This window comes from Nomia melanderi, chromosome 1 (genome assembly GCF_051020985.1).
Source record: "Nomia melanderi isolate GNS246 chromosome 1, iyNomMela1, whole genome shotgun sequence".
Lineage (NCBI taxonomy): Eukaryota > Metazoa > Arthropoda > Insecta > Hymenoptera > Halictidae > Nomia > Nomia melanderi.
Genome location: NC_134999.1, coordinates 39,393,460 through 39,412,782, shown reverse-complemented (window position 1 = coordinate 39,412,782; position 19,323 = coordinate 39,393,460). Strand labels below are relative to the sequence as shown.

The 19,323-nt window shown below is 42.8% G+C and overlaps 4 protein-coding genes across 6 annotated transcripts; 2 read left to right on the top strand and 2 right to left on the bottom strand.

Moving 5' to 3' along the window:
• The first annotated feature begins 6,826 nt into the window (after positions 1 to 6,826).
• Positions 6,827 to 11,755, top strand: LOC116433562 (uncharacterized). The gene is made up of 3 exons (XM_031991767.2): positions 6,827 to 8,047; positions 9,013 to 10,565; positions 10,712 to 11,755. Exons 1-3 carry the CDS (start codon positions 8,045 to 8,047, stop codon positions 10,923 to 10,925), a joined length of 1,770 nt encoding a protein of 589 aa, XP_031847627.1. The 5' UTR covers positions 6,827 to 8,044; the 3' UTR covers positions 10,926 to 11,755.
• On the top strand, positions 10,970 to 13,534 carry LOC116433564 (pleckstrin homology domain-containing family A member 8). Its single transcript, XM_031991772.2, has 5 exons — positions 10,970 to 12,470; positions 12,580 to 12,635; positions 12,698 to 12,819; positions 13,080 to 13,230; positions 13,323 to 13,534. Exons 1-5 carry the CDS (start codon positions 12,329 to 12,331, stop codon positions 13,500 to 13,502), a joined length of 651 nt encoding a protein of 216 aa, XP_031847632.1. The 5' UTR covers positions 10,970 to 12,328; the 3' UTR covers positions 13,503 to 13,534.
• Positions 13,535 to 13,670: 136 nt separating this feature from the next.
• On the bottom strand, positions 13,671 to 14,388 carry LOC116433565 (transmembrane protein 17B). The gene is made up of 3 exons (XM_031991774.2): positions 14,239 to 14,388; positions 14,027 to 14,140; positions 13,671 to 13,963 (listed from the first exon to the last, which is right to left on the bottom strand). The coding sequence occupies exons 1-3, from the start codon at positions 14,356 to 14,358 to the stop codon at positions 13,724 to 13,726; spliced, it is 474 nt and encodes a 157-aa protein (XP_031847634.1). The 5' UTR covers positions 14,359 to 14,388; the 3' UTR covers positions 13,671 to 13,723.
• A 511-nt stretch (positions 14,389 to 14,899) lies between these two features.
• On the bottom strand, positions 14,900 to 16,929 carry LOC116433563 (U11/U12 small nuclear ribonucleoprotein 48 kDa protein). Of its 3 annotated transcripts, none has more exons than XM_031991771.2 (7): positions 16,451 to 16,929; positions 16,223 to 16,391; positions 16,074 to 16,136; positions 15,975 to 16,007; positions 15,700 to 15,844; positions 15,284 to 15,630; positions 14,900 to 15,187 (listed from the first exon to the last, which is right to left on the bottom strand). In XM_031991771.2, the coding sequence occupies exons 1-7, from the start codon at positions 16,580 to 16,582 to the stop codon at positions 15,027 to 15,029; spliced, it is 1,050 nt and encodes a 349-aa protein (XP_031847631.1). In that variant the 5' UTR covers positions 16,583 to 16,929; the 3' UTR covers positions 14,900 to 15,026. The 3 variants fall into 3 exon arrangements, with proteins under 3 accessions (XP_031847631.1, XP_031847629.1, XP_031847630.1); XM_031991769.2 differs by having other exon boundaries at positions 14,900 to 15,630; positions 16,451 to 16,611; positions 16,700 to 16,929; XM_031991770.2 differs by lacking the exon at positions 15,975 to 16,007 and having other exon boundaries at positions 14,900 to 15,630; positions 16,451 to 16,928.
• Positions 16,930 to 19,323: the final 2,394 nt, after the last annotated feature.

Genomic DNA, 19,323 nt, shown 5'->3' with positions numbered 1-19,323 from the left:
TAGAGGGAAAGAGAAAGCAAAACGAATAGGCAACTTGTTGCCCTTTTGTGCAGCAGAATTGCGGGTCACGCACTTACGCGAATGCGTTGTACGCGTACTCGTGCGATAGGGGATCGAGAATCATGTTGTCACTCGATAATCTCAGGGACAAGTTACATCCCATCGAAACTCGTTTTCAACGCATAGTACATTAGTTACAATTAGTGGGGACACTTGGTTGTGGAATCCCATTCATTTCCATTCATACGTGGACGAGGTTGCTCGCTTGTTAATAGACAACATTCACGCGTAACGTCCTATCCTTGTCGGATTTTCGTGCGAAACCGAAGCGAGAGAAGATCCAAGGGATCGTTTTGGGAGTTCATTGGGCACAGCGTAAAATAAAAATGAACCCGTCTACCGTAATCATATGTATCTGGGTATTTGGGTAGCGCCCGTTTGGTAACCTTGGTTATAACCTCGTTTCGAGAGTACGACGAGCAATCGAGCAATCGAGCAATCGACTGATCGGCCGAATCGCTTCGAATTCGATTTGCAGTTTTCGCTCTTGAAACGGACAAAACTTGCCTTCTTTCTGGGTCTCGACGGTAGCCGATGTTTCCGCGAGTATCAACGATCTCTCGTGGTGGAAATACGACGCGAACGCGAACTCGTGTGCTTACTTACATTTCTACATGCTCATTTCTATTCGTGCTTTCGAAATTTATTGCTGTAGGATTACGCAACTCGCTTCTTCGAGTCGCTTTTTCTTTCGTTACCGTTACTTACCAGTGCCATCGCTGATCCAAAAAAAACTGGAATTTTCAATCTCGACATTTTATTTCAACTCTTTCGAATCACGATATATCACGCACGTGTCCGGTTACCAACACTTTCGAATACGCGTATGATGTGCAACAAAGCAGAGAAAGCGGGCATCGTTTGGCTAATCGTGGTGTCAACACGGTTCTATGAACCTGAAAAAAGGAAAGATTCGATTCGAAGCGGTCCCGAACGAGAGGCTGCTCGAATAATATTATTAGCCTAGTACAATATGTTGCGTACCTGAGCGAGTTCACCTGAAACTCACTGTACGCGTGCAACGCATTCGTCGAAACGGTCCGACCAGACACAGATCTTGGAGTTTTCGTTGCGGAAAATCTCGAGAGACTCGTACACCGCCGCTACTACACTCGCGCGTGTCGCGAAACGTACAACGTTGATGCAGGTCAAGTTCCATGTATCCAGTGATCTGTCAATTTTCTCGAAGCTCGGCTGCTCCGAAAGAAAACTCGTACGAACGAAAATCATACGCAGTGAACGATCGACAGCATTTAAGTGAAACTATCTGCTGGTATTCTCTCTCGTCAAGTTCGTTTCTTCCGCCACGGTGGAAAGTAAACTGATCGGCCGACCTCTCTCCCCAACCTAATCGAAATACCCTTGTTCGGCTCCACATCGGTCGACAGTACTACTGCCTGGCGGCAAGCAGGAAATATTCCTTTGTTACCGACTTCGTTCACGACGAATCGAGTAGAATTCTCGCTAGACGAAATCTCTTTCCGAATTGTGCGTTAACGAATCGATGAACGATCAAGCGAGACTCTGTTCGAAACCATCTCGTCGCGAGTAACGAACGTTTTAAAAGTATGTCGGACAAGACAGGATTGTTGTCAAGTGTGCGTGTGTGTGTGTGCGTGTGTGTGTGTGCGTGTGTGTGTGTGTGTGTGTGTGTGGCAGTTCTATCTTTCTGAAAATGGAGACGCGAGACGCGACCATTATATCTTGGAAATTGTCGGGAAGATCGAGTTTACTTGACATACGAAACGTTCTTTCAGATGTAGACGCAGATGCAGGCGCATCTACTGATAAGCCACGGAAGTCACGAATTAGCACTCGTGTGCGAGTGAAAACCATATTTTCCATAAACGCAATAATTCTTTAGAATCATTTCTCTTCGCGTGTACCACGAGGTGTAGTGTTCCGATAAAAGATCGTTTTTCCTATTTAAGCAATCGCGCACTCGTCTCGATTGTGGCAAAACTTGCGAAATATATTACGAACAATCCATGAAATCCGGGGATTTCCGTTTCCAAAGAAATCTCATTCTTATCGCGGAGAAAATAAAAGAAAAAGCGAAAGAGGAGCTACATTGCTTAACGACCCTGACAAACCACTTTCCCTTTCCTCCAAACTATATTTAGGAAATATCGTTTTGTAGATTCGCGAAATCATCTTGTGCCACGGTGATAATTAAGAATAGGCTCGTACATTGCAAGAGGTAATTATCGGTTGGATTTCGAACGGAACGGACGAGTGCGATGTCCAAGTGGACAAAAAACCATTTGTTTATACAAATACTACTAAACGATATTAATGAATATATGTAACTTTGTTTGCGAATAAAATTATTATTATTCCTACAACATTACTATCATCATTATCTGATTATCTCATTATTATTATTATTATTTTAGACTCAATTTGAAATCCATCAATTCCAATTGACCGGATTGCAATGATGAAACCTGGATTGTTATCAATTATATCCTCGCGACGTCTCCATTCATGTTCTTTAGCACAGTCTCTGGATTTTCTAAAGATTCTTCTGAACACCGTACGACACGTATAACCAAACCGAGACAACTACGATGAAATCACATTTGATCGGCCGATGAACCGCCTTGCGTCCTTGAAAATATACGCCGTTTTCCCTTGTTTCTCACCTCTCGACACTCGACATCGATTCCGTTTCATCTAGCGTGATTCTATCGAAAATCTAACTCAGACCAGATTCAGATTTGCTTTTAGAGAGTTCGCTTTCACACCCGCAGGGCTTTTTCATCATAAACACAGCGAATTCAACGGCATAATTTCCAAGTAACTGAGCAACTATTTTGGATATCTGCGTTAAACCTGTCCACTGAGTATTGCGAGAGCTTCTTGTAGCTTGAGATACGACACTTTCGTTGGACTCTTCTTAAATGGAGGAATCGTAAAGTAGGAGGCGGGGTGGTTCCCTTACAATTTTTTACATTATTCCACACCGACAATTCGAACACTTGTATCGCGTATGTCGTCTCGTGTAAATGTCTATAATCTTACCTGTATACTTGTTATATTGTAGTTAAGAGACATTCAGAATCGATACAAGTATCGAATGAGAAAATGTACGCCCAACAGGGCAGGCTGAGAAAATAGCTGCGATAGAACGACCAACGGCCAAGATATCTGGCGCCGATGTGTATCGAGCCGCCGGACCATCCCATGCATCCGTATCCCTAGAAACACGGGCACGTGGCCAGATTTTCTCTACATACGTATATGTGTGTTGACGCTATACAGTCGTACCTACATACCATTTTCGAGCAGAATTTTCCTTAATGCACCACATGTTATTATTCGTAAAGCAATTTATAGACGCGCCTGCGTGTGCTGTAAGCACATAGTAGATTGCAACGCGTATCTATATCGGCTTCCCTACACATGTCAAAGTCGAATGTCGATATCGACGTTAACGTAAGTTTTGGAGTTTGCGATGATACACCTACGATCGATTGCGTAAGATATTAAAGTTAGCACGCGCAGGCTGGGTCTCACTTTCAGCATGTCAAGGACATCGGCGACAGACCCCGTCGGCCTAATTCCCCACGATCGCCAGCAGGACGAACGGACATTAAAGTTTTCACCAATGGTCAATATTCACACACCCCACCCTTTCTTCTTCTCATTCCCCCCTTTCTAACATTTTATTTTCGAACGAACCTTTCCAAAATCTATCCATGATTTTGTTTCAACGCCTGGTTAATTAGGATCCGAACAGTATCCATCGTCCAAGAACGATCGGATAATAAAACATTGAGATTTCAGAGTGCGATATGTAAGAGGGGTGTTTATCGAATGTTTGCCCCGTCCATGTTCCCCGCAACATTTCTATAGCATATATCAGAATGGAGGTGATTTTCGCGACTCTCAGGAAAGTATCGCGACGATAGACGCGTTGTCCTTGACACGACGCAGACACGCCATCGTCTCGAGCACTCGAAAGAATTTTACTCTTCGGGCGCCGAAAGTGAAACACAAGTTATTTAGAGACAACGTAACTGCAACTTTTTATCGGAACAATTTATCGATTGACTCGAAGGTGGTTGAGCAATTATTTTCTTTCCAATTAACGAACCTTCCTGCTTTCGTCTTCCTCGTTGAAATTCGTGCACGTATTTTCTCTTGTATGTATTTTCGAAACATCGGAATCATCGATATCGTCGGATTGATATCGTTTTCAGAAGAGACACAAGAGGTTGGTTAAGTTGTCTTTCGGTTCAGAATTTACTCGTATACACGTGCACTCACCTGGAAGACATTGTTTGTGATCCTCTCTCTTCACATCGCGTCGCATCGCATCGCATCGCATGGCATCGCATCGCTTCGCATCGCATCGCATCGCATCGCATCGCATCGCATCGCATCGCATCGCATCGCATCGCATCGCATCGCATCGTAGCGCAGCGCACCGCATCACACCGCATCGCATCGCATCGCACCGCATCACACCGCATCGCATCGTATCGTATCGCATCGCATCGCATCGCATCGCATCGCATCGCATCGCATCGCATCGCATCGCATCGCATCGCATCGCATCGCATCGCATCGCATCGCATCGAGTACACTTATGAATAACGTGTTTCTTCATCGAGTCTACGTGTCACGCGATTCAATGGCAAAATCGTTTCAAAATCATTCGTTCATGTGTTGCAAGCTGCGTAACATCTCGATCTGAAATTCCGCACACGATATTCCCGTGCACGAATCGATTTTCTTCCCTTTACTTATTACCGATTAACACTGTTCGCGCTTCCAAACACCAAGCATCGAGTTTAACCGAATTACGTTTTCGGTACGTACATCCGCGTATCGTGGAAGTAACAAAGAAAGAGAATTGTAGTTAATAGCGTTGGTACATGTGCTTTCACATCGATTGTGCCAGAATCACTCGTCATCTTGTTGTGTGTACGTCTACCAATTAGGAGCATGGACATCGAGCGTCGATTTTCTGCATAAACCGAGAGAAAAGTGAAGCGAACAAGTAACAAACCTTGTCGCTACTCGAGAATTTTTCCATTCCATCTACGTGTTGGATGTTCCATCGAGAAGCAACCTCTATTCGCAACATCGGTAGGACGTCGTCATCCCATGATTCTATCGTTGCATATTTATCGTGAATTAAGCGTGGCAATGATCCACATAATCCTCCCACCGGTGCCGTTGTGTGTTCTTGTCTGTCCGCGGTGTTACTTCTAAACTGAAGAAAACCAACTCGGGAAACCTATGGGATCATCGTCTGTTTCCATGTTCCATTGTATTTTTCGCGAGTAGGCAATTTGGAATTTGACAAATGTTTCTTGTTCGAAAGGAGAAACGGTTGAAAAGGGGAAACGAATGAAAAGAGATGGAAATAAGTGGAAAGAAATGAAAGGAAATTGGAGGAAAAGGAAAGAAACCATTTGAAAGGAACTAAACCAAACTGAAATGAAACACGAAGAGGCAAACGTAATCGGTGCAACCCGTTTCTCTGTTTTCACGATCAGGTTTGCCGACAGACACTTACTAGCCGTGTCGCTGACACTGGCATTGGCCTACTCTCTCCGATGTGGTTCGTTCTCCCGGCTTACCTTCATAGTCTCGCTTTCTTTCGTATCTTTTCGCCTTATCGTCCGCCCCCTCTCTCTTTCTCTTCCGCCCCCTCCACCACCCTAACCCTCCTGGCGCTCCGTGGCCCTTTCACGCTCCCTCTCTTCCTCTCTCTCTCTCTCTCTCTCTCTCTCTCTCTCTCTCTCTCTCTCTCTCTCTCTCTCTCTCTCTCTCTCTCTCTCTCTCTCTCTCTCTCTCTCTCTCTCTCTCTCTGTGTGTCTGTCTTTATCCCCTTCACTATCTTCCTTCTGGATCAATAGCCACAAAGAAATTTGATACAGATAGGAAATGGAATTTCGAGAAAAGATTTCTGGTGAAATCGCACAGACAAAATGACGGATAAGTAGGAAGAAATGGATAAAGAACAAGAGAATGGTATACAATGTCGAATGTTGGAGAAACGACAACAAGGACGGCAAAATCACACGTTTCACGTCTGTATACGTACCAGTAGGTACACGTGTACCGATGTGTGGGTACATAAGTAGGTACGTATGTATAATACGATCGTGTATCGGAAAAAGAAGCCAAATCGAGTCTCACTTTTTCTTATGACCCAGTTTTTTAGAGGAAAAGTCATCATCCTATTTATCGTTTCTCCGTTGATTCGGTCTTTGATTTATTCGACGCGTATTTTCATTCTACTCTTGTACGGCGCCACATATATTCCTATGGATATACTATACGTTAGGACAATAGAAACTGAAATGTATCGGTAATCTCTCGAAAGTGGAGATTTTTCCTGTAAATGTCGACATACTTGTTCGTTGGAGTAAGCGTGTCTACGAGGAGTCGATGAATGAGAAACTAGTATTCGCTAGGATAAACAATCGTATTTCCTTGTACGGTATACGCGCGCGAGTATCCTTGTCGAAGGCGATCGAGAAAAGCAAGATACGGTGCAACGACCGGCCATCAAGTAGGTCAGTTGTGGGCGCACGCAATCGTCGCAACGATTTTGAAAAACTGTCGTTCTACTTTTACATGAAAGCACTTTCACGGTCGCTCACCCGACAGTAACGAATCTTGTACCAAGGTACTTTGCGTCTCGTTCGAACATCGGACACGCGTAAATCTATGCGCGGATCTGCAATATTTCTTGCGTTTCCGATCAAATACACGCACACAGTCTTCCGTTAACGGACCATACATCTTTGATTCCTATCGCGAAAAGATGGCGATCCTGATTCCCACTTTTCCACCATTCCCTGCGTCTCTCTCCATTTCCTTGCTCCGATTTGTATTTTCCGTCTTCTCTCGCCGACAACATTTCAGCGATGACTCTCCTCGCGATTGTCCTTGTGCCGTACGAATCGCGTATTGTTTTCAGCCAGTCGTTTGCAAGAAAAAAGATCAAAGTCTCGGGCGGTTGTATCGCTTAACCGAATTCTCTGTGCAGGACACTCGTTACCAAATCGAATCGACTATAAGTGAATCTGTCGTGCACGCATTGTTATCTCTGATAGGGTCCTTTCTCAAGTTTTTTCAATATCCGCTTTCATTTTTCGCTCGACGAGTAAAAATATTGAACGCGATTGAAGAATAGCGGGAGTGGACACAGAAAAGTAGACGTGATTTTACAATCTGTTCTGCCTTTTGCAAGTGAGTCGCGTTCGATGCGTCCAATTTGAATGGTACGTCGTCATCGATAATGTTAACTCTGAAACGCAAACAGTCATATCGCGTTACAAACTTATGAAAATGCAAACCGTTTCTTAAATAACCTTCGCAAACAAGTAGGTCACAGGGTCTGTCGTATACGTTTTTTCAATTGTTGTGTACGAACTTGCACCGCGTACAATAAAGTAACAACACGTGAAAATCAGTTTGCCACGCAGACGAGCTGTTTCTCGTTGCTGCCGACAACAACGTTGCCAATTAAGGGCTTTAGCTAACAAAGCGGACAACTTGCCAACTAATTATTTCGAGTAACACGGATGCTCGTGCGCCTGCATATTTCAGTGATTTGAACGTTTATCGACTTGAAAGTTGAAAGTGGAATAATTTGCTTTCTGGGAGAAGGAAAAGGGAAAGGTACTACTGCGAATACCTTGCTGGCCGGAGAGCGAGGGCGAGGACGGGGGGGAAGGCTCGAGAAATGCAAAGAAAAGTTATAAAGTTGTAAAGGGCAAGAAGAAAGTGGGGTAAAAATAAGCGACGAAGAGGGAAAGAAATTGCAAGAGTGCGGATGCGCGACTGCATGCGCCGCTACAGCGACGCCATAGTACCGCAACCCGCCGTCCACCGTCGCCTCGGCGCCACAGTCTCTCTCCCCGCATGCACGGAGCCGGCTGAAAATTATCGTGCAACTCTTTCCTTCTTCTCTCCCTTGTAACGTGTGTTTCGACTGTTTCGACGCGCTTCTTCAAAAATGGTAAGTTACCAACTCGACACGATCGTTGGAAACCTTTCGATCCCTCCAGCATCCCTTTTTGTCGCAGTACGCAGAAACCCTTTCATACGGATTCGCGTTAATACATTCGTTCGTGAAAACCCCTGTCTCGCGGTGTGCTGTACCGTTCCGTGTCATTTCGTGTCACTTTGTGTCATTTCGCGTCATTTCGCGTCATTTCGCGTCATTTCATGCCATTTCGTACCGTCTTTTATTATTTTCCCTACTTTTAGACACGCGTATACTCTGAACCAGCTTTTCCACCGATCCTCGGAAAGATTGCGTGCTACGTATTTACACTGAAACTTGTCGATTTTTCATGGAAGTGGTGTGCTCGGTATCGTTAAGTTAATCTTTCCGTTAATATTGCACAGTGTGCAGTGTAGCCACGCGACTAAAGCGATTGAACGTCAAACGGAAAAGAAGCGAAACTTAGATAACTGCGGTACTCGATTTACAGTTGCTATAATTGGCCACGAGACAGCAGCACCTCATGGAATCATTGCCCGAATTCTAGCGATCACGGGATTGTAGGTACATGCATACTTACCTATAGAAACAAATACTTTCATCGCCTTATCATTGAAATCCTCCGGCAAATGAAATTCACTTTCTAGACAAATTTCTTTGTTTCCTTTGTATAGGAATAGAAATATCGTAAACGAAATTATTTTCACTATGTCAAGAATTATTTTCATTATGATAATTGACAGCGTTAACATCACCGTCAACGTCTTCGTTATCGTCATTCATATCGAATTGTCATCGTCATTGCCATCGCCAACATCGCCGTCGCCGTCGCCGTCGCCGTCACCGTCACCGTCATCGTCATCGTCATCGTCGTCGCCACCGATCGACATCGATAACGATAACAACAACAACGCCGTCGCTCGCAACGATTTGCATAAATCTCTGACAGAATATGTGAAAAGTGATCAATTTCGCAGGTACTCGCGAGCACAAACTTATCGAATCCACGTCGAGAAGAGCGGGAACAGCGAGACCAGCGAGAACAAGAAGAGTGCTCGCAACATATATATCGGTGCGAAAGGAGCAGAGAATTGTCGCGAGAACAGGAGAACCAGCATCGCATGTCGTCGCGGAATGGTAACCCGGAAGAAATCTCGGTGTCGAATTTAATAGATGGAGAGAGTTTGTGCTACAGTTTAGCTCTGATACGCGGCCGAGTGACGGCAGCAGCGGCCGCGGCCTGCAACTCGATCACTCTGAGGAATCAGAGGATTCAAAGCTCGGCCGAGTGGCCGATCGTCGCTGGGGAATTCCGCGCCGTGGTCGAACTAGCGCGAGGACCGAACAAATTGGAACTGGAAGCGGCTGGACGGAAGAAGAAGCTGATCTTAACCCACGAGCCGAGAACCACGAGATTACGCGTGACGCCGGTTTACGTGATCTGCGCTGGCCACGACGGATACTTCCAAGGTCCTCGGGAGGAGGATCGATCGCCGGAGAGCGCGGCGACCAGGATAGGTCTCGGCGCCCGCCTCTTGCAAGCTCTCACCGCCGAGAAGCTCCGAGAAGCGGGCTACGAGAGGAAGACCTTTCAGCTGGAAAGAGATTTGGACGGGCCGGAATGCTTGGTGATGCACAGTATGCTCGACGTCGACAGAGCACGCGCGATGAGTCAACGGGAGCTTTGGGAGTTGATCGCGCGGGAACTGATGACCGGTCCGCTAGCCTCGAAGCATCGGAAGTATCTCGCGTTTCTCTCTTGCACGAGATACCGAGGCGCGCCGCACCCTCGCACGCACGAGGACACCCTCGCGAGAACACAGGGTCACGCGGCGCTCGGCGGCGGTGGATTGGCTCTGTTCGGCTCGGCGTGCCTTCACACCTGGCCAACCTGCATGAGTCAAGTGTTGCCAAGATTTCTAGACGCGACGGTCATCGATACGGAGCAACTGATGGACGACAGCAATTACCGCGGCACGCACGGCGGCTGTTTCGCCACCACCCTCGGTTCCGTTCTCCACGAGTTGGGTCACACCTTTGATCTCGGCCACACTCGCGAGGGCATAATGGGCCGTGGATTCGATTACGTCGACAGAGTGTTCGTCGGCGCCGCCGGAATCGACTTCAATCGAAATCCCATTTTACGGAAGGACCCGCAACACACGACGGTCGCGTTGAGCAGACCGCTCAACGTCACGGTTACCGTCCAGCAACCGTTTACTTTCTTCGCCAGTCCACGAAGGAGTCGTCTGCTTTCCGAAACGTCCCGGCCCTCGCCTTCCCAGAGTCCTCCGCGATTGCCCGGCAGATTATCCGCGCCCGCTAGTCCGGAACTGAACAGATCTTTCTCGAAAAGTCTGCTTCAAGCGCAAACCGCTTCGATCGAGCAAACCGCCTCGAATTCGCAAACCGACCGGACATTTTGGACACCCTCGTGCGCGGCTTTTCTCGCCTATCATCGATGGTTCAACAACGAAATGGACAACGTTCCTAATCGTCGCTTCTACGACATCGACTACGACGGGAAAAGGTAAAGTAACGCGCATGCGAAAGCTTCCCTTCCTTCCTCGTAGTCCATTTTCACTCGAAGGAGATGCCCGTATCCTCCTCCCTCCGCGCCGCCGTTAAAACGCTACTCGACCAGACGATAATGTTTTTCTGTTGGTTAAATCGCAGAAACGTGGTGAGATCGCGTTTCGGAGTACGAGTGATAGAACTGAGAGAGACCTCGGGTGGAATGGTATGCGGCTCTCGACAGTTTCCTGGGAATCGACCACCTTTGGAAGCGCTGGTCCCACCGAGTCCACTTCATTGCCTTACCGCGCTGACTCTCGTCGCCGAAGATTCGGCTGGCAATGTGCTTAAATATCCTTTACCGACGGCATTTTGAAGTTTTCCGCTCGTTGCTCGTTGCCACGACCCAAAACTTTCAAACGAACACGCAACCAGTGCCAACTTGTACAAATCGACGCAAGTGCATTAGTTTCCACGTATCGTGTATTTATACGGGGTAACGCTTTGGCCCGAACAAACTCAAACTTCAAATCAAATATATGTCTGCCTCTTAGTAGCTGTGATTTTATCGAACCATTTTTCACGGGTACGCTGTATTTTAAGAAACGGACTCTTTCATTTTCTGTCCAACGCTCGCTAGGCGAAACTAGACGAAAACCTTCCTTCGCCGTCGTTTACAGGCATTCTAGTATCCTCTCGTAGTAATGTACTAGAAAAATAAAGAGCGAGCGAATATGCTTCACTGTATCTGTTCGAACGCAAGAACTTTTTACAATGTTATAATCGACGCATCGGAGCGAACGTAAAGATTGTGATATCTTTTATAAATGTCATTTCAATCGCGTTCCAATCAAAATGAAAAGCAACGTTTCCGATAGAATTGTACTTACTTGCTACATAGCGATCAGGCGTAGGCATCGCATCGACCTGTGGATGTACTTGATTATATGTGAGAAAAAACCAAAAATTGTAACACTTTCATTTGTAGCTAACGATTCACGAGAACTTTATACATGAATAAGTAAAGAAGTAAATAAGCAAGCAAGTAAAGTAAGTAAAGTAAGTAAAGTAAGTACACACGTGCCGTTTCATAACGGTCGAATCGTGACAAACGCCGCCGAAGACTCGAAGCAACTAGAATGCCTTATCGGTGATAATAATAAAATAGACATAATAAAAAACCCAATATAAATCGTAAATAGGAAAGATCGAATTCTATGCGAACGAGAGAAGAGACGGTGAAATCGCAGAGTATTTGTATCGAAAACACATTCCACTCTATATAGATGGCACACGGACGATTAGTGTCGTTATTATAGTTACCATTGTAACCGTTATCATGTTATTATCGTTATCGTATCGCCAGTTTAGTTGAAACGGTATACGCGATAACGTACCATCTTACAAATTGCTATTCTATCGTAATAAATTTGTATCGAGAAGCTTGTTAAAACAGATATTCGTTCGAGATATCTCGTCGTTTAACGTGTCTGCCGATCGTTTGCAACCATCTTATTTTACACGGTATCGGGCCCGTAATTTTGCATCTATCCCTGCCGTCTGGTGGTACAAGCCAGGCCTTTCACGGAAAGGAATAGAGCGACGAGGTGGTCGGTGATTGGGACCGAACAGAAAATAGTCTCCACGCTCTCGAACGCGTCTGGTTTCTTCTGGTTTTCTGGCTCTCCAGCTTCGCGAAATTACGGGGACAGTACCGTGTATGTACGTTTCTTTTATCTTTCATTCAATCGTTTCCATTCGTAAGACAGAATCGACACAATGCTGCCTGTCGCATCGAGTTCGAAAGGAAAGATAAATGTGCTTGACAGCGAAATTAGAATACTCTTTCCCGAAATCGTTCAGGGGAAGATAAACACTGCAGAATTTCTAGCTGCAGCACGCGGTATCGTGAAAATAATAGGTATGTACTTTTGTACATACACTTGAATTTCATGCGACATAACCAACAAACAGCCACGAATCGATCACGTACAACTTACTAAACGTCAACCGATAAATTAATTTTTCAGATAAACTTGGTAAAGTGTTTGCAGCCGTCAAGTATGATATTCAAGGCAATATCGATGTAAGTTTGTCCAAACATACACTCGAAATCACACTAATCGACTTATTTACTTGAGTTTACAGAAGCTCGCTGCTAGGTACGCGACAAATAGAGAAAAAAATGTAACCTTGCAAGACATGATTCTAATTGAAACAGCTACTGAAACTAATTTAGTTGCTATGGATGCTTTATTGTGGTTAACTAGGTACGCGCAATTCATTTCTGATCTTTTCGATTATTCCTTTTGTTCACCAACAGGATTCAAGAAAATTCGATAGGATTCGTGTAGCACCTTAGAGTAGATTAGGTTAGGTAAAGTTACGTTAGGTCTTGGTTAGGTCAAGTCGAGTCAAATCAGGATTGGTTATTAAAGTCGAGTCGACACACAACCATCGTCCAACAAATATTTCTTTTATTTTTTTTTTCCCCCTTTCTCTATTGACATTTTCAATTTACTCGTTACAGAGGGTTACATATGATTTTATTGTTTTTTGAAAAAATTGTCGAAGATACTAAAATGGGTTCCCCGACGGAAGATTTAGTAGCGTTCCTTAAAAAATCCTATAAAGAGACCCTGGAACCATATCACGGTTGGATGGCGCAACAACTTTTTAATGTAAGTGTGCATTTCCCAAAGAACATTCGTAACAAAACATCACGAGAAACTATTAATCTACTGTAATCTTTTGATTTATTTTTTAACATTAGCTTCTTTCACGCATGGTTCCTACACGTTCACAATTTTTGTCTGCACTAACTGCAAATCAGCAAGCTGACAAACTCGACATCGTAATAAATGACATGGAAATTTACCTGACAAATTTGCGAAAAAATGTGTCAGCAATACAATTATTTTATAAAACCCATAACCTTGGAAATTCAAGGTAAAAGATGTTTGTTCTAGGTACAAATATTATTAAATCAATCAACATTATTGTTTATTATAAAAAAAATTCATATGTACATACACACCACACCACACACACACACACACACACACACACGCGCGCGGGCGCGCGTCATTTGAATCGCTTAGTGGAGAATTCTTGACAGATGCATAATTGTACATAGATATATTTACATACTTAAACATATATAATATGTTTAAATTAACACCTGTTACACCTGTTATATAATTGTGCCAAATAAAATATTTTGGCACGTAAATCCGCTAAATTCCTTAAAGCAATTGCCCCCGTAATAATTTCAAGGAAAAGAAGGCAAATCATGAAACAATTGACAATTAGATTATTATGTAGAGATAATGTTTCATAATTGAAAACAAGGAACATTTCTAAAGGGAATTGTATTAATGTTGAAATCAACCAACAAGCTGCCAGTTCTGGAATCTGGCAAACATAGTTTTTATATTACAAACAACCGACTATTGTAATGTAATTAAATGCAGTTACCTTTCCACCAAGATTTCCAAGGTATCCCAAATATAACTTGAGACTTTCGCATACGGAAAGTATTAGAAATATTATTAACATTATGGCATTATAAATATCTGTTATATTACTGTACTGCAAAAAGTGGAAATGATCAAATTAATTGGATGTACCGACAATGACGTTAAGAAAAGTAATTTTTTATTCTACCAAATAAATAACATTATATTTACTCGGAAATCCAAGTTTACGAAGACTGTGAGTAACCAAATTGGGAAAAACCAAAGATTAATGTGTAGAATTATTTGAAATGGCAAACTGGATTTTATTTTGTTTCTTGTTAACCGTTCCATTTTCGTTTATTCGAGAAATCAATACCTCTGCCACTAAGGCAAACAACTATTACATTTTCACTTACAGTTCACTCACTACGCAGAAAATTGTATAGAATTTTCACATGTTTGGAGTGAAATTTACTTGCCATGTTGTCTTGGAAATTGTTTTTAATTACCTGACAATTGAACGTATATGTAGAGATACGTAAATAGTAGAAAAATAATGAATCAGGATTACAGCACTCTCTACTGGAAGACGTCCAAACTATTGGGTTAGTTAGCACAACACTACAGATAATTAATATTATTTCGATAGTTTTCATCAAAATTGTCGTTCTTTAGATAGTTTTATTGAAACATTTAGTCAAAGAAAACGATATTTGTCAGTATACGCGTACCCACTTGTACTTCAGTGAGACATTACTTAGAATTATTAGTAATTAGCTGATGAACAACCCGTGGCGATAGGATGGTGAAAAAGTATTCAAAAAGTAAACTAAATTTAAGATTCTCGCAGAATACGTATTATTTATAGGGTACTTGATTAAGAAAAAACAAATTAACAAAATAAGTATGCACATTGTAATCATATTTCTACAAGTAATTCTTTAGAATGAATAAACAAAACTAATAGTATTACGCATCAATAATTCTTCTTTCTCTTCTATTAACGATAAAAACGTTCTTCAAAGAAAACCGGCATTATTCAATTGTTCAGCTTCATTACATTGTGCGACGTCTTTTACGCAAGTTTTCCGAGTAGATTGCTTCTTCCCTTTATTGGTATAATACCGTTCTTTGGAACGAGATCGTTTGTGCTTTCGTTGTTTTTGCGATTTTCGTAATTCTGTAACAGCCCGTGAATATTTTTCTCGTTTACTTTGATCTTTTAATAAATGTTCCGAGTGTGCTGTTCCGCTACTGTTGCGATGAAAATTCATACTTTCGTGATAAGATTGAGGATCTTTAAGAAAGAGATCACCGCAGCTCGATGGAAAATCGGTAAATGAGATCGATGGAACTTCTCGTACAGTATCACCATGATGTTTGTTCGAACTCTGAACGTTTACACGATCCACAGTTTTCGTGTCGCAATGAATTTTACGTACATCCGTTATGTGATCGATATAAAACTCCATCTGTTGATCTATGATTTCTTTAAGAATTTCCGTATATGACTTCTTATTTGTATGAACTCCCTTGTGTTTTGCCCTACGTCTTTTCAGATTTCGTTCTTGCACAAGCAAATCCAAGAATGATAACTTTTTGTCATTCTTGTCTTGGTAATTTCTGTAAGAAAACAATTGTGACAAGATTTCTATCGCGAGACGAATGAAAAATATATTGCTGCTGACTTACAGTGCATTGGGATCTGTGAAATCGTGTCCAACATCCATTTTGACCGTATGAGATATAACATATTCGTATAATACTTTTCTTTCGTCACGAGTGAAATCTGTGAAGATTCTATCGGATGTTCGTGGAACTAACCGTTCACCCAAACCTATTATCAGTGTTAAGAATGTGGATTTTCAAAGAATTTATAAGTTGTAAAGAGAAACGAAACAAAGTAATATAAAATAAGTATCTATTATAATATTTAAATATAATGCAAAAAACATGAAAAAGGATATAGAGCTTGTGCCAAGTATGATATTGATAACTTTCTGGAAAAAATTGAGCAATTTAAAGTTTTCAAGGATACATTTTAAACATTGTTTTGTTGTACTAACCGACAGTTATGGTAGGATCCATTTGTTTTGCTTCTTTTATAATATTCCACTGTAAAGATGCATCTGCGATTGAAAACATTTGTTAGAAAGTTATCGTATAACGTTGTACATTTGAAATGGATTTGATCGAAACGAAGTGTGCCACTTGCCTAATTTTATGGAAAAAGGAGAAGATGAATGTAAACTCGGTTCAGATAGTGGTATATGAAATTCGTTATAACCGTCTTCTTTCCACTGACAGTGCTCTAAATGTTGATCTAATATTTCCTTTCCGATACGGTGCGACGAATCGTATGGGCATATCAGACGATTATCATTCTGCGAAAATAAAACATCTAATAGATCCATTTGTATATGTAGAAAGACAAAGTACTTACGTCAATTTCTATACTTTCTACCGTCCAATCTAAGGCAGCAGTAATATTCATGATTTCTTGGTGAACTTTCTTTGTAAAACGATTTAAACTTTGGTACTGAACTTCACGGTGATTTAACGCGCAATTGAACATTTCGGATTATACGTAATGCGTGAGTGGTTCTATACGATAAAAGTGAGAACATGTAAAAATTGGATAACCTAAATCTTCAAATAGGTTCTAGTATTACTCTTCTGTTTACGCATTTACCGTTGACATTTGCTTTCTTCGAATTACACGAGATATTTCTGTTCGCTATAGAACCACAAGGTATAATACCAATGATTTGAAATTTCTTCTTAAAACGAGCAATTTTTATTCGATATATATTGTGACGCCATCATCGACGAAACCGTCAAACTGCTTGGAGAAACATTATCGACTGGAGAGTGATGACCCAACGATTTCTACCAAGAAGACGACATATTTACTACGTAGGTACATCAGTGCCTATGCGAAGTATACTATATTTCATATTTTCATAAGAGCAGTATAACACGCAATCAAAAGAGATTGATTTTCTAATATGTATTTATATTGCGTACGCACAATCATTTACTATCTTTATTTCGTTTTCTTTTCACTCGTCTTTTGATTTCATTCACCTTGCCGCGGGCATGGTTCGACATGCACGCAGGGCACATGTAATTTGCTTTTCGGTTCTCTGATTGGAACGATGCTCGAATCAAGGACTTCTTCCTTGATTCACTCCTTATACTACGATGATTGTAATGATCTAGGTTATCCGGTAAGTTAAACGTAGAATTACGATTGTAATCCCTGTAATCGGTGTGAGAAACCCTTTAAACTGTCGTAAGAAATGCCGTGTGAGAAACCCTTGTTGTATCCATCTACGCCACCTATTGAGCAGTCCCGGAAACTTCCAGCCAAATAGCAACATCAAGACTCCGCCAGAAGGAGCCACCAACCCAACATCCGGTGGCGCCATCTATCACAGGAGCACAGAAACTTCTTGTAAAACGGTACCGACTTGGTTACACTCGGTGGCGCCACCTACCGGAAACATGGTGCTACTATTTGGCTAGAAGTTTCAGCGTTCTCCGAATAGGTGGCGCAACAATCCATCATTTATGGCGTGTTTCGTTATTCAGGACATTATTTATTTATGATGTTCACTAAATTACAATGTTAAAACATTTCATCGACCAACTTGTACGACTGCTTATTTATCAATGAATATTTATAAAAACAATGTCACGGGTATGATCAAAAGAATTCAAAATCTATTGTTAAACGATTTTTAATAACAATTTTTTGTCGAGGTATGGTGGCGCCATCTAGCAAAACCTGCACGATACTGTTCGGCTAGAAGTTTAAGTCATTCAGCAATAGATGGCACCATTAATCCAGGATATGGGTGAGAACTTTAAAAATTATTTCGTTATAAATTATCATATAAACCCCCATCGAACTCCTAATGATGTACCCCTCGAACCCCCACGAGAGACCATTAAGCCACCACGAGAAACATCTATATTTAAACTAGAGAGCCCCTCGAACCCGCACGAACGATCGCCACGAGTGACCACCCTGGTTGCGACCCCCTCGAGAGACACCCTTGAGAAACCTTTGATATCTGTCGGTAATTGCCGACGAAGGCAGTGTCGATAATTACCGACTTACATTGTGTCGTTAATTACCGACGCACGCAGTGTCGGTATTTACCAAGGTACGCAGTGTCGATAATTACCGACGCTCGCAGTGTCGGTAATTACCGACAGATAACAAGGGGGTCTCTCGGGGGTTCTCTACTCGGGGGGTCTCTCGCGGGGGTCACTCGTGGGTGTTTCTCGAGGTCTTAATGGGGTCTCTCGAGGGGGTTTCAACTAGGGGGGTCTCTCGTAGGTGTTTCTGGAGGTGTCTGGGGGGTCTCTCGAGGGGGTCTCAACTAGGGAGGTCTCTCGCGGGGGTCTCTCGTGGGTGTTTCTCGAAGTCATTGAGGGGTCTCTCGAGGGGGTCTCTAGTACGGGCGTCTCTCGTGGGGGTTCGGGGGGGTCTCTCGTTTAAATTTAGACGTTTCTCCTGGGGGTCTGAGGGGTCTCTCGTGGGGGTTCGAGGGGGTCTCTCACTTAAATTTGGGGGTTCGTGGGGGTCCGTCGTTTAAATTTGGGCGCTTCTCGAGAAGGTTTGAGCTTTTCTATTTTGAGCCTTGCGATTTTTGGAAGTCTACAGCTTTTGAGCCACTTTTGGGAGAGCTTGATTCTCCAGTGAGAGGGAGTTAACTTTTGAGCTTTTTTAGTTTGAACCCCGCGATTTTTTAGATGTTTACAACTTTTGAGCCTGGGGGGCTTGATTCTCCCGTGAGAGAGAGAGAGAGAGAGAGAGAGAGAGAGAGAGAGAGAGTTAACTTTTGAGCTTTTTTAGTTTGAGCCTCGCGATTTTTTTTAGATGTTTAGAGCTTTGAGCCATTCTGTGGGGAGCTTGATTCTTCAGTGTGTTTAGTTCTGAGCTCTTAGTTTGAGCCTTCCGATTTTTAGATGTTCCAGCTTTTGAGCCTTTGGGTGTATCGATTCTCCTGAGAGTTGAATTTTGAGCTTTTTAGTTTGAGCTTGCGATATCTGGATGCTTAGAGCTTTCGAGCCATTTCGCGGGAGCTTGTTTCCCCAGAGAGTTAAGTTTTTGGCTTTTTAGTTTGAGTCGCGTGGTATGAGAGCTTTCGGGCTTTTGAGACATTTTTGGGAGAGTTAACGGATCGAAGCATTGTAGAATTTCGAGCTTTTTTAGTTTGTGCTACGCGACACAAGTGCTTTCCAGCATTCGACCCAATTTTGGAAGCGTTAAAGATCGAGGATTTCCAAAGGTGCGAGCTTTTT

Coding starts and splice junctions, on each gene's coding strand:
- LOC116433564 (XM_031991772.2), top strand. CDS start 12,329: ATGCTGCCTGTCGCATCGAGTTCGAAAGGAAAGATAAATGTGCTTGAC. Junction 12,471..12,579: donor CGGTATCGTGAAAATAATAG/GTATGTACTTTT, acceptor TTAATTTTTCAG/ATAAACTTGGTAAAGTGTTT. Junction 12,820..13,079: donor GCTTTATTGTGGTTAACTAG/GTACGCGCAATT, acceptor TACTCGTTACAG/AGGGTTACATATGATTTTAT.
- LOC116433562 (XM_031991767.2), top strand. Junction 10,566..10,711: donor ATCGACTACGACGGGAAAAG/GTAAAGTAACGC, acceptor GTTAAATCGCAG/AAACGTGGTGAGATCGCGTT.
- LOC116433565 (XM_031991774.2), bottom strand. CDS start 14,358: ATGGAACGGTTAACAAGAAACAAAATAAAATCCAGTTTGCCATTTCAA. Junction 14,141..14,238: donor TCGTAAACTTGGATTTCCGA/GTAAATATAATG, acceptor CACTTTTTGCAG/TACAGTAATATAACAGATAT. Junction 13,964..14,026: donor TTGGAAATCTTGGTGGAAAG/GTAACTGCATTT, acceptor TATGTTTGCCAG/ATTCCAGAACTGGCAGCTTG.
- LOC116433563 (XM_031991769.2), bottom strand. CDS start 16,582: ATGTTCAATTGCGCGTTAAATCACCGTGAAGTTCAGTACCAAAGTTTA. Junction 16,392..16,450: donor TAGAAAGTATAGAAATTGAC/GTAAGTACTTTG, acceptor TTATTTTCGCAG/AATGATAATCGTCTGATATG. Junction 16,137..16,222: donor TCCTTTTTCCATAAAATTAG/GCAAGTGGCACA, acceptor TTTCAATCGCAG/ATGCATCTTTACAGTGGAAT.